The sequence below is a fragment of the Quercus suber genome, unplaced genomic scaffold (assembly GCF_002906115.3).
Source record: "Quercus suber isolate HL8 unplaced genomic scaffold, Cork oak 2.0 scaffold_251, whole genome shotgun sequence".
Lineage (NCBI taxonomy): Eukaryota > Viridiplantae > Streptophyta > Magnoliopsida > Fagales > Fagaceae > Quercus > Quercus suber.
Window position 1 is genome coordinate 1 of NW_027069707.1, and position 14,376 is coordinate 14,376.

Here is a 14,376-nt window from a genome sequence, read left to right on the forward strand (position 1 = left end):
TAGGTTGGTATAAGGTACTGGAATTCTTTTATTTGTAACCGCTTGCTTTGATAATAGTGGACTATTGGGAGTAGTGACCTTCAATTCACCCATTGGAGTTTTTGTCTTTGAGGTTTTCCCAATTCTTAAACAAATCACTGTATCAAATTTAATTTCCGCTGCATTTAGTTATTTGGTAATTTGTTTGTGCTACCACGCTTTATTGAATGTTAATTGAATTAAATAATTAATTTGGCTAATTAATTGGTTAATTTATCATAAGGAATCAATACATTCTTGGCCTATTTAATGACATTAGGATTACAATGTCTAAGATTATTAGAAATGGTTCTTGACAACAACAATTAGACTAATTGACTTTCAGTATTTTCAAAATAGATATTTAAATTTAAAAGAACAAAGGTAGGAAAAATAAAAATTAAACAACAGTTGCTAGATATCCCTCTGTTGCTCCCCTTATTTTTTTCATTATTAGTCTCAATGAGGGGGTATCAATGTATAAACTCTAAAATTGCATAATAAGCGATCAACACCGGTAGGGAAACAAACATGCCGAAGATCACTCTGCAAATAAATAATGGAAAAAAGTTAATCTAAGAGTCTCTTTTTTCTGAGAAAAAATTAATATAAGAGTCTCAGTTTAATTTCTATAAATCAACTTAATGCTTCTATTTAAAGATTTTTGGTGCAAGAAATCTTTTTCTTACAAAGGTTCTTACAAAATTTTCATATAGAATCATGTGGGACTTCTCTGATCATGACACGACATGGGTAACAAATGGTATCACTTCTGTATATTTTATGTGAAGCAAAATATACTGCTACATTATATATTCTATAAAATAAAAAATAAAAATAAAAATCTTAATTACACACTCACTATTATACTCTTCCTTTTGAAATTGTATTTTTAATACACAATTTCAGTTAAAATTTTGAAATCTTGTTTTCAAAATAAGATTTCACAATTTTAATTGCAATTGTGTTTTAAAAACATGATTTCAATTCATGTGACAATATATATGTATAGTAAGCATATAATAAAAAGTGTGTCACTATCATTACTCTTATTCTATAAATTAAAAAAAAAAAATTGCATTTTATTTCTGAGAGCAGTGCTCTCCCTTTTATTATGGACTTGTTGCCAAAAGGTTTTGAATTTTAGACAACTTACGCAGTGCTGAGTACTTCTGCATGCAATCCATACTCTTTAGCAAAGATGAAGGACGTAATGGATTGTGGCAGTGCTGCCTGTAACATCATAGAATAATGAAAGATATTACTTCACCAAAGTAGTGGCCTAGGAACAATTTAGTGTTCAGAGGATATATAATTTAAAGTAATGTATCCCACTTGTCAATTTAGAGCTGTCTTCTTCTTGTTTTATACTGTAAAAGCATCGAGATTTAATGGAGGAATTCCTAGCTTAAAGTGATGCCTAATCAGTAAATTAATTTTTTAAAGTGATGCCTAATTAGTGCATTGATTTTAGTACAATCAAAAAAGAATTTATATATTAGTTAACAGTTTTGTAAGTAAGTGACAAATAGCTTGCTTTTTTTTTTTAAGAGAAACAAAGTCTAAGAGACGTGAGTTTCCAGTTAGTTTAACTGGTAAAGTTTCTGATGATTGAATAAGAAATTTAGGATTCAATTTCAACTAATACTAAAAACCGATTGGTATCTTGGTTTAACGATAAAGAACTATTATTAAGAATAGACGCTATAAATTGAAACTCTCTAAAGAAAAAAAAAAAAAAAAAGTCTAAATTTTCCTTCTATTATAATACCAAATTATTAAAAAAAAAAGAAAAAGAAAAAGAAAAGAAGAAGCTGGATATAACATTTTTTTTTTTTGGAGAAGCTGGATATAGAATGGTAGTGCTATGGAGTAAATATTATTAGAACTATGTTAGATTTGCCCTCCTTTGCTTGGGTCATACTCATTCGTTATTTTCTCTTTTTTAAAGGATAATATAGACTGTTTCGTTTTGCTTTTTTGTTTTTGTTTTGTTACTTGAGCATGATAAGAAAATAAATTAACAAAGTTTTAATATCTCAATTATGTTCAACTCGTTTACTATTATTGCTGACAACCGCTACACCACAGTTTTGAAGCTTTTTAATTAAATCTATCCTCCATTCTTGGGTGAGTCTGTTTTACTCTCCCATGAGTCATGACAAGAATAACACGTAGAGCTCGATCACTAAACTCTCCCATTCTTAATTCTCCCCCCTTTCAAGATGCTGATGCATCCATGCAAGCTTCTAATTAATTAATTAATTACAACTTGTGGGCCATCATATATATATATATATATATAAGGGCCGATCTAAATTTTTACCTAGCTTGACTACTTAAAATTTACAAAATAGTATATGCAAAAAAAAAAAAAAAAAAAAAAATGAGGAGAGAGTCAATCTTTGACTTCGTAATAAATAGTTTACGTACATAGGTTTGACATAGTTTAATACTATACTAGAGCAGTGACAAGAGACTACGTATTATGTACTATTCTTTTGTTACATATATAATTTTGTAAAACACCATAGTCCAGTCTTTCTTTTTCTATTTTTGGTTATTGGGATCTATCCTAATGGCCATGTTGACGAACAATGACTTAATCAAACTTTTACACACTGTTTTTAATCATTTCTCACACATAAACAGTATATTATTACTCGTTTCTTTTATTCATTGTTCCTAATTATAATGCATTTTTATCTATAAAAAAAATTATAATGCATTTCAACTTTCGAAACCTCACAAGTTTCCATAAAAAACTGACTGAAATCCTATCATCAATAAATTTTGAAGCTTTTTATCAAATTTTTGAGGCCGTTTCTATTAATTTATTAATTTTTTTCTTATAATTTTTTAAAACCTCAACTAATTTTTGTCATAGTTTTACTTCTATCAATTTTTATTAAAGAGATAATTCAAACGCACACTTAAACAACTTTAAAAATTAGCAGTCTATTAAAAAATTGAAACCCTCCAAAATTGAGATTTGAGACTAATCTCAAGACCCCTTAATGAAAAAGGATATCACCTTGACTACAAAGATTAGTGGCCAAAAACTTCTTTAAATGTTTTTTTAAATAAGAAAAACGTCATGAATTCGATTAAGCACTTTCTTACACCAAGCAGGTTATTCTCTCTTTATCCTTTTCAGCATCTAAAACTAAAAGAACACAAATTGAGTGGCTGAAATGGAGCATATAAAACTTAAGTTATTGAATTCGTTCAATCTTTGATGTGTTATACACTTGGTGCTATTTTAGGTATATGGTTACACCAATTATCTTCTTTTTTTCTTTAATAAAGATATGCCCTAAACCTAATTAAATGGAGGACATTAATACCATCACTTGGGGAAATATACTAGGATTAATATATTCCAATGACCAAGTCACATATAAAATATATATAATATATATAAGATTACCTGAATGATGGCGACTCGTAAAGTGTCACCATGCAAACCTACAGCGTAAGAGCCGATAGCCATGGTGGCCGGTCCAGCAATAAATCTTAAAAGCATCCCAAACAGAGTGAGGCTTGGGCCACAAGCAATCAGCTTTTCTTGGAGTGCCATGAAGATCCCTGCACATAATGATCAAACCCTGATAAAATGATATATTATGTAGGTGTTTATTGGTCAATCCGGAGTCCTCTATATATATATATATATATACATACATATATATATATATATATATAAGAGAGAGAGAGAGAGAGAGAGAGAGAGAGAGAGAGAGAGAGAGAGAGAGAGAGAGAGATTCAACTTATAGCGCCTGCTCCTAATTATAATTTTTTATCATCAAACCAAAACAGTAATCGGTTTTTTATATAGGTAGAAATTAATTGAACATCGGATCTCTTATTCAACTATAGGAAACTTTATCAGTTGAGTTAATTGGAACCTACTTAGAGTCCGCTATTAATATCACATCATTAACAATATCTCATCTCAATATTTTTTAAAAAAAAAATTTATGCGCCTAGAATAGTTGATGATTAGATCTATCCATAATTATAAATATCCAACCATTACCATTTTTCTTTTTATCTTAGTTATTAAATTAAAAAAATTGTGTCAATGTACTATGATGAATTTTAATAAACTTTTCTCTAGTAATCTCAACCTATTAGTACCACTGAGCTTTTTGACCAATAATAAATAAAATTATTCATATAATTTTTCTAATCTTTTTTTTTTCTACATAATAATGACACACAATTACAAACAGTGAAATGATCTATGCATTCGCGTGATAAAAACTAGCCTGAACTTTTGGAGTAGAAAGTATTACCAAGTAGAAAAAAAAAAAAAAATCGATTAATAATCTTCCAACTCAGTGGAATTTCTCTCCTCATTCAAGTAAAGAGTTTGAGATTTAATCCATCATAATTAAATGCGGTTTTTGTAGAGAATAATAATTCTTCTATCAATTTTTAGAAAATATTACAAACGAGTTAAATGGTTAAAAATAAAAATTAATCTTACCCATGCTGAACATGGCAGTGCCTGTCCCTGCCTTTGACATGATCAATATAGATCCCTCCAAGATGCTAGGCATCTTAATATGCCACCTACAAACATTTGAAGAGAAAACCCCTGGTATTAATAATTATCATTTATATTAAACCATCACATATTTTTTCATTAAAAATAGGTATTTTAAGAGTATAATGATGTACTATCTCTTTTCTCTTATATAAATGGTAAATATTACTATAAATTTAATTTGTGAAATTATTAATTATATAAAAGAAAAGAGTAACACGTATTTGTAATCCTAAAATATAGAATAATTGCTCACATTTAAAATAACTATTTACGACATACCTATTTGCAATAAAAGCCCAAGTAATGCCTAGAATACAAGCATAGGAGTTAGGATTCATTGCTAGCTTCAACCATACCGTCCTCATCAAATACCAGAAAGACGGCCCAGTGCTCGCGACAATCTCTGTGCCTCCCTCTAAATCTTTTCCCGATTCAACAGCAGACTGAACTTGAGAATTTTTTATACTTGTGTCGGCAGAAAAATTAATCCCAGTTCGTCGAAATTCCAAGACGAACAAGAGAAGGGTGAGCCATATGATTGCCTGGATAATAGATGATTGAACAACCAGATCCACAGCATTTTGACCATACATAGCCTTTAGTAAAGGCACCCCTACAACAAGAGAATTAGTTAAAGTACACAAAGAGAAGCTAGTTATAGACCAACGATAGCTTCCTTTGCTACTACACTTGGCCCAAATGGCAAGCACCACAACTATAATGAACTTGGAAATGGCATCAGCACCAATGAATAGAAAGTTCCATTTGAAAGGATCAGCATTGGCTGTGAACTCAAAGGTGAAGAGTGGGAGAGTGAAAAAGCAAACAAACCGGTTCACTGCATCACATTGATCACGAGTAAATATTTTCCACCACCTGACGGAACCATACCCTAAAATCAGTGCAACATAGAGTGGTGTCATGGCCACCACAACTTTGTAAACATCTTCCCACCCTATCATTCTTGTTAATATAATACTATATATGAATACCCTTTTCAAAGTAAGACACTAGGACCTATTCTGCTAAGTAAAAGGGTTGAATATATATGTGAGTACTTGTTTAACAATATATGAAGTAGGGTATTTATATGCATGGAAGAAGAAAGTAGTCTTTCTTTTTCTTTTTCCATTTTTTATTTATTTTTAATTTTGTCTTTGGGGGTGAATGGGAGAGAGTATATTTTTCTTTTTGTTTAATATTATTGAAAGACGGATCATGGATTGGTGGGTGTACACGATTCTATGCCGTGGATTCTTTAAGGGTGAAATAATTTGTTTTTAGTGCGTGGAATGTGTACAAGTAATGTTGCTTTCACCCCAATGGGTTTTTGTAATTGTCAGCAATCTATATACTATAGCATAAGGAATGAGGTCCAGCATTTATTCCACCCAACTTTGCAAGATGTAGAGGGTTCTCATTTCTTGTAGTTTTTGTTTTATTATTCTTACAATTAGACCAAACTGGTGGCTCAGAGAGCTTTCTAGTTCTACAAGCTTGTGGATTTAGATTATGACATGTGCAACATTAGCAAGTGGACAGCCGAAATATTGTTCCAGGTGATGTTACAGACATAATTAAAATGAAATGTGGAACTCTATTTGTGAAAAAAAAAAAAAAAAAAATTGTATGCTCCTGATCATATCAAAAATTGAGATTTAGGAATTTGAAGCACTCTTTTGTAACAATCTTATAACCTTTTTGTGTGAATGTGTTAACAAGGTGTCCAAAACTCTTCAAATAGCTGGCAATTAATCATATAATGTTTCACGGACAACAAATAGAATAAGTTCCATGTTCAGATTATCATACGTTAGCCCTATAGCTACATGTGATCCTGTTTACCACCACACCATCATTGTTAGGTTAACATTAAATCTCTTTGGGCTCAAACTCCAATCAATATATTCTTGATTATCTTCTTTGGTTTTCGATGTGATCGAAAGGATTGAGTTCTAATGGATGGAGGTAGTCGAATTGAGTTAAATTGTTTCTTTCCTTTATTGATTGGATGGTTTATGGGGCTAATAGTCATGTACGATGAGTGGAATAATTACAATCCATGAAGAAAGGTTCTATATACTCAGACTACTATGTGTATTCAAGCATATGGTGCTATCGAATTTGAGCTACAACCACCAAAATAGATTTTTTTTAATTGGTAACCACCAAAATGGATTAAGAAATACTTATTCTACTTTTCCTAATTTGCAAATATATGTGAATGGATGATTTTGGTCCGCAAAAACCAAGCAGAAGATTTTTTGTCTTTTTGGTTGTTCTTCTTAATTTGTTTGCACATATTTTGTAAATTGGAACAAAGATAGATGGTTATTAGGTTTACATGTCTGCTTCCAAACCAAACATACAAAAAAATTTCTCCACTTCATTAGTGGTTGAAGCATTTTTCTCTATATTAATTAACTTTAGAGGACAGTACTTTGTAGTGGAGAGAGAAAGGGATTCTTTTGTTCATTCGTGTATTTGATCTATTCCATGTCTAGGTGGACAGTTTGTCTTTGTCGATGTAAACAAGTTCTTTAGATAAATAAAAATAATAACAATTAAAATAATAGTTACATAATTAAATTCGTTATTTCTTATAAATGTAAAATTTTGGAACAAATAATAATTTATCTTGATATCATAGTTGTGACCTAAATAAATTCAAATCCAATCTCTAATCTACTTCCTGTTTAAACATATATAAAAATAAAATTTCGCAGGTTGGAAGGGGAGTCTAAACCTGTCTCTATATACATGAATGAAACTGTTAAAATAATAATTAAATAATTAAATAATTAAATTCATTTTTTTGGTTAACTTAAATCTTCTGGGAAACTCATTGGTTATTGTTAGAATTATGTTGTAAAATAATTAAATTTATCATTTCTCATTAGCTTAAATTTCTGGGAGAATTTATAATTTAACATTTATCAATAACAAGACAAATTCAATAGCAATACAAAATGTTTATGCTCAAGAGAGAAAAAGAGCTTTTGTTCATTCGTGTATTTGAGCTATTCCATGTCTATGTGTATGTAAGAAGTGGACAATTTGTCTTTGTCAATGATAAGATTTCTTTATTAAAAAACAAGTAATAACAATACAAATTAAGTTTGTGCTTCTGCAACACTTACCGGCCAACAGCATTAACATTTCTACAAGGTGATGGTCGCCTAGTCATGAAAAAATGGGGCACTTCTTTGTTCCAACCATTAAGTATTCTGGAAGAAGTTCAAATACCATATGTGTAAAAAGAAGTATATTTAAAATAAGGGCTAGACTGCATATTTGACATAGGTTTTTCTTGGAGCATCACTTTTTTCTCAGATCACATTTGAGGCTGCAAGTAAAAACAAATCAAGGTAGAGTAAGATTACGAATTAATAAGTGAGCGCCAACAGATATATATGCTTAATTAGTGTGACATTTTCATTTTTTATGTGGTGAGAAAGCAAACAACGAGTAGACATGCATGCATGACAGATAATTAAACCACACGCTGAAATATTTTATTATAAAGACATGGCGCCATATAGCTCAAAATAATGAAATATTTTATTAAATTACATCTCAAAATGTAATATTTGCAAAGCATATTGGAAGAGGATAAACTAATATTTTCAAAAGAATTTCTTTTTGACAATTGCTTGGAGAATTATATGGAGTGATGTTAATTAGGATGGATATTGCAAATATACCAAAAAACTAAGCCATTTTATTTATTTATAAATTGATATGTGGAGTTTTAAATACATCTAAATAAATTAATAGTTAAGAAATTTATTTATTATGTTATTGATGTGATGATACCAATTGTATTGGTTATTATGTTAGTTTATAAAATTTTTATAATAAAATTTAGTCGGTCTTCCGGTTGGGAAATTAAATAGATATTGGTTTTGGAGTTTCGAAAATAGAATAGTATTAGGACATATGTGATTCACTTGTTAGGAACATATGTCACTATTTTATGTAATTGGCTAATTTTTTGACAAAACGCACTTTACTTGTATTTGGGTAAATCTAGATATGTTTAATACTTCAATAAATTGTGTTTCAAGATCAAGTATTGAAGACATGCAAGTCTGTCCAAGATTCAAGCTGAAGAAGTTCCTATCATTAATGCTTGACAACTAACCATCTATCGAGCTTAAGAAGTTGTTCCAATCCCGTGGCTCGACAGCTAGTCCACAGCAGCTCGACAAATAGGCATCTGTCAAGTTTTATGAAAAATAGAATTTCAGATCTGTTTTGACTCTAATCCGTAATTATGTGTTTGTGCTTTCTTTTCTCACAACCCTAGACATATAAAAGGATTATTTTAAGGGCCGTCAAAGAGGACACAAGTTGCACAAGTGTTGAGCAAAATTTGTTCAAACAAATTGTGACCATAGATAGAGTTTTGCCCTAGTTCATCATTCTTGTAGAAGTTGCTGTGTTTGTGCATCGTAGGGTTTTGTAACCAAGTATCTTCTCGATCTTCATTGTGGATGAACTGAAGAACTTTTCAGTCAACAACCTTCTCTAGTTGATGATTGAAGTCGCTTACTAAGATCTGCGCAATTGATTAGTCACGTACTGAGAGCCATGCATCAAAAAGAGAAATTATTACTACAGAACAAGTCCAATTGGGTATTAGGGTAAGGATTCAACTGTAGGCTGGTATAAGGTACTGAGATTCTTTTACTTGTAACCGCTTGTTGTAATAATAGTGGAGTTTCGGGAGTGGTGACCTTAAAATCACCCTGTGGAGTTTTTGCTATATAGGTTTTCCCCATTCGTAAACAAATCATCTGTCAATTTATTTTCCGCTGCATACTTAGTTTAATTGATGATTTGTTTGTGCTACCACGCGTTTGCATGTTAATTTGATTAATTAATTAATCTTGGCTAATTAATCAATTAATTCATCACAAGTGATCAATTCGTTTTTAGCTTATCAAGTGGTATCGAGCAGACACACTTTGATTATGGTTAATTTTTGCTGTGTTGATCCATTGACTCCTATTTGTCATGGATAGAGGACAGTCTTTAATTATACCTCCTTTATTTGATGGCACTAACTACTCATTTTGGAAAGTACGCATGAGAGTTTTCTTGCAGTCTTTAGATGAGAAAGCGTGGCAAGCTGTAGAGATTGGCTGGACCAAGCCGAAGGAAGCACCGGCCAATTGGGATGATGCTAAGATCAAGGCGGAAAACTTCAACAGTAGGGCATTGAATACTTTATTCAGTGCAGTCACTAATGAGGAGTTCAAGAAGATATCCTCTACTGAAACTACGAAGGAAGCATGGACCATTCTTCAGACATCTTATGAGAGAACCAAAGCTGTCAAAGATTCAAAACTTCAGAGGCTCACTACAAGCTTTGAAGAAATCGAGGATAAGTCGTTTGATGAGTTCTATGCCAAGTTCAAGGACATAGTGAACTCAGCCTTCAATCTTGGGGAAACCATTCCTGAACCCAAGATTGTGAGGAAGGTGCTCAGATCTCTACTCAAGAGATTCTATGCCAAGATTACGGCAATCGAGGAATCAAAGGATATTGACAAGATTCCTTTAACAGAGCTGGTTGGTAATTTATAGACCTACAAGCTAGGGTTAACAAGAATTGGCAAGTTGGGCAAAGGCAAGAGTATCGCATCGAAGGCCAAGATTAGTGACACTGATGAGTTTTCAGATGATGAGGATTCTAAGATGAAGTCCTACATTACAAGGCAATTTAAGAAGTTCATGAAGAATGCCAGTGGGAAAGGCTTCGACAAGGACCATAGGCAATCTAGTTCTTCACAGTTCAAGAGCCAAGACAAAGGGAAGAAGTATGCTAAGGATGACGGTCAGTACATTGTTCCTACATGACCTAAGTGCTTTGGGTGTCAAGGCTTCGGTCACGTGAAATAGGAGTGTCCTACATATCTCAAGAGCATTGGGAAGAGCAAGGCACTTGCTGCTACCTTGAGCGACACCGAGCCTGAGGATGATTCCAAAAATGAGGATGACGGAATCTTGAATACCTTCACTGCCACTGTCAATCCTACTGAGGGAATTGCTAAAGACATGGACAAAGAAGAGGACTTGGTGGAGCCTAAGTTCGAAAAGATGGATGATCAAGATGATATTCATACAGCCTATGAGAAATTGTACAAAGTGTCTAAGAAGCATGAGAAACTTTAGAGGTTGGCCACCAAGAAGCTCAGTGACGTGGAACTTAATCGTGGAGAGCTTTCCACAAAGTTTGATGAAGTCAATCAGACTATTGGAGCACTGAGGTTTGAAAATAATTTTTTGGTTGAAAAGACCAAGAAACTTGAAACGGAATTTTTTCAAGTCAGAGCTCAATTAGAGGGGACTTCAAGTGCAAAGCTTAATAAGATGCTCAGTCTTCAGAAATCTACTTCTAATCGAACAAGTTTAGGGTATGGTCTCTCTTCTTCTAATATTGCTACTACTAATTCTACTGTTTTTGTTCCTCCTGCTAATAATGTTGAAATTGAGAACAATGATATTAAATCTGATTTAGCTAGTGAGAACATATACAATGGCAAATCTATCTTAGGAGCACCCCCTAAGCAAGATAAGAAGGAAGCTAAAAACCCTAGGGCTAAGAAGGCTAACTCTTAAAAGGCTAAACAATAGAAGCAGTATCTTTATCATCATTGTGGTGTTGTTGGTTATACTCAACCAAATTGCTATAAGTGATTAGACACTCAACAGAGCAATGGCATGATAGCATCTGGAAGCCAGAATCAACTTCAATCTTCTCTTGCTCCGCTTGGAGATCTTCTTAAAGCCCTCATGTTCCTTTCGAACTTGAATGGTTTCAACTCTTCTCCCTCACCACCGGATCAAGGATTTGCTAGACGGAAATGTTCTTCCAAGGTGTGGAAGGAGAAGGGCTCCAAGTGATTCTATCACTTTTTTCTCTCTCTTTGTGTTTTTTTTTTTTTTTTTTTAAGTATTTTAGTGGACTTTGCTGACACTAACCTACCTGATGTCATTCACAATTAGGGTTGGGAGTCACTGTGTGACATCCTGGTCACTTGTCCATCCATGCTGATCTAGGAGTTTTACTCCAACATGCATGGACTTGATTCTTCAGTACCTCTCTTTCATACTCGCGTTCAAGGTACGTGCATTGCTATCACATCGCAGCTTGTTGCGGATGTGCTCCGTGTCTCGAGGGTAGGGCATCCTGACTACCCCAGTTATGAGTGTTTGAGGACTATGTCCAAAGACGAGATGATGTCTGCTTTCTGTAAGCACCCTTCTGTTTGGGGTGATCGTTAGTTTACACCATGTAAGACCTTTGCTAAAGGTCCTAGATTTATGAACATGGTGATGACTTTTGTTTTGCACCCATTTTTGCATTATAACTCCATCACAGAGCCTCGTGCTCGATTTTTACTTTCTTTGTTAGAGAACCTCACTATAGATTTTCCTTTAAATTTTAGAGAACCTCACTTTAAATTTTATTCTTTCTATTATAGATTGTTTAGGGATACGGCTACTCGTGATAAGCTCATTTTCCCTTCGGCTATCATGCGGATTTTATGCCATTTTTCTGTTCCTTTTCCCTCTTTCGATCACTTCTCTGTCATGTGTGCTATAGATGCCACTACCATTAAATGTAGCGAGGCACAGTTTAGGTCACGGCAGTCAAATTTAGCAACTCCTCCCCATTCTGCTCCATCCACATCCGCTTCCTCCTCTTCTACGAGTGATATGTCACTCGGAGACATCATAGTGCAACTGTAGTGTGTGGATGCTTGCCTTGATACACTCTTTACAGAGTTGTATCAGGTGAATATTCGTGTTGGTTGTATTGCACAGCGGCAAACAATCATGGGTGGCTTCTCTTCTGAGGCTTCTCCTCCACCTCCTTTAGTGACTTCTGATTTTGAGGCTAAGAATGATGACGATGATGGTGATGACGATGATGCTTTTAATGATAATGATAAAGATGCTAGCTCTACAGATGAGATGTCTACTTGACATACTTACCCTTTGTCACTTGTGACAAAAAGGGGAAGTAGTTTTGGATATGAGAGTAGTCATTCTTAGGGGGAGAGTTAGTATAGGACATTTTTGTTAGGGGGAGTGTTGATATCTTGAGGAATGTAGTGAGGATTACTTGTATCTTTTTCGTTTATCTACTTTAGATACATTTATTCTTGTACATTGGGTCTTGTGATCATTATTGACATACATTGTACTTATTTTCTCTATATGTTGATGTATGTTTTTTTCACCTACCCTTACACGTGTTGTTTCTTTTCTCTCTTTATGCATATGCTTCTTATTACGTATATGCAATCTATTATTTCTGTTTCACACTAAGATGCCTTGATGAGTTTTATTTAAAGTGTTTCAGAAATACAAGTTATCAAAGTCTACTTGCCATAAACTCTTTTCTTGCAAAGTTTTTCAAGAGTTTGTGTTATTATGATAGATTTTATTGTATTCAACAAGTGAATATTAGTTGAGTGATTTATGACTTCTCTCATATGATCATTTGTTTGTGGTGGTTTTCACGGATTCGAAAGAGATATGTTAGGACATATGTGATTCACTTGTTAGGAACATATGTCACTATTTATGTAATTGCTAATTTTGACAAAACCACTTTACTTGTATTTGGTAATCTAGATTGTTTAATACTTCAAAAATTGTGTTTCAAGATCAAATGTTGAAGACATGCAAGTCTGTCCAAGATTCAAGCTGAAGAAGTTCCTATCATTAAGCTGACACTACCATCTATCGAGCTTAAGAAGTTTCCACCCGTGGCTGAAGCTAGCTACAGCAGCTCGACAATAGGCATCTGTCAAGTTTATGAAAAAAGAATTTCAGATCTTTTTGACTCTAATCGTATTATTGTTTGCTTTCTTTTCTCACAACCCTAGACATATAAAAGGATTATTTTAAGGCGTCAAAGAGGACACAAGTTGCACAAGTGTTAAGCAAATTTGTTCACCAAATTGTGACCAGAAGAGTTTTGCCCTAGTTCATCATTCTTTATAGAAGTTGTTGTGTTTTGCATCTAGGGTTTTGTAAAAAGATCTTCTGATCTTCATTGGATGAATTGAAGAACTTTTCAGCCAACAACCTTCTCTAGTTGATGATTGAAGTGCGTACTAGGATCCGCGAATTGTTAGTCACGTACTGGGAGCCATGCATCAAAAGGAGAAATTTCTACTAGAACAAGTCCAATTGGGTATTAGGGTAAGGTTCAACTAGGTTGGTATAAGGTACTGGGATTCTTATTTGTAACCGCTTGTTGTATAATAGTGGAGTTTCGGAGTGGTACCTTAAAATCACCCTGTGGAGTTTTTGCATTAGGTTTTCCCCATTCGTAAACAAATTACTGTCAATTTATTTTCCCTCATACTTAGTTTAATTGTGATTTGTTTGTGCTACCAGCTTTGATGTTAATTTGATTAATTAATTAACTTGGCTAATTAATCAATTATTCATCACAAGTGATCAATTCGTTTTTGGCCTATCAAATAGAAAACATATGCATGCACATTAAAGATGGTGATAGAGCAGGTATCATAGTGATCATTCGAGATAACCAAGGTATGGTTATGGTTTCAATGTCTCAAAACATCACTCTTCCTCTCTTTATTATGGAACTGGAAACACTTGCTACTAGAAGGACTTTAGAACTTTCCCTAGAGCTTGGCTTTGATTCGGTCATCCTCGAAGGAGGTTCAGAGATAGTGATGAAAGCATTGAAGGATGACTCTTCTTCCTTGGCTTCTTTTAACCTTTTGATTTCGAGATGTTAAAATTCATGC

General features: G+C 33.3%; 1 protein-coding gene across 1 annotated transcript; it reads right to left on the bottom strand.

Moving 5' to 3' along the window:
* Positions 1–265: 265 nt before the first annotated feature.
* On the bottom strand, positions 266–5,625 carry LOC112012573 (auxin efflux carrier component 5). The gene is made up of 5 exons (XM_024044952.2): positions 4,853–5,625; positions 4,511–4,596; positions 3,449–3,606; positions 1,175–1,251; positions 266–564 (listed from the first exon to the last, which is right to left on the bottom strand). Exons 1-5 carry the CDS (start codon positions 5,533–5,535, stop codon positions 492–494), a joined length of 1,077 nt encoding a protein of 358 aa, XP_023900720.1. The 5' UTR covers positions 5,536–5,625; the 3' UTR covers positions 266–491.
* Between the last annotated feature and the right edge of the window lie 8,751 nt (positions 5,626–14,376).

Bases quoted from the DNA above. Each gene is read 5' to 3' on its own strand.
- LOC112012573 (XM_024044952.2), bottom strand. From the start codon at position 5,535: ATGATAGGGTGGGAAGATGTTTACAAAGTTGTGGTGGCCATGACACCA. The intron at 4,597-4,852 runs GTATGTCGTAAA...AAATGTTTGTAG, and splicing joins TGGGCTTTTATTGCAAATAG to GTGGCATATTAAGATGCCTA. The intron at 3,607-4,510 runs GTAAGATTAATT...CATTATGTGCAG, and splicing joins CACTGCCATGTTCAGCATGG to GGATCTTCATGGCACTCCAA.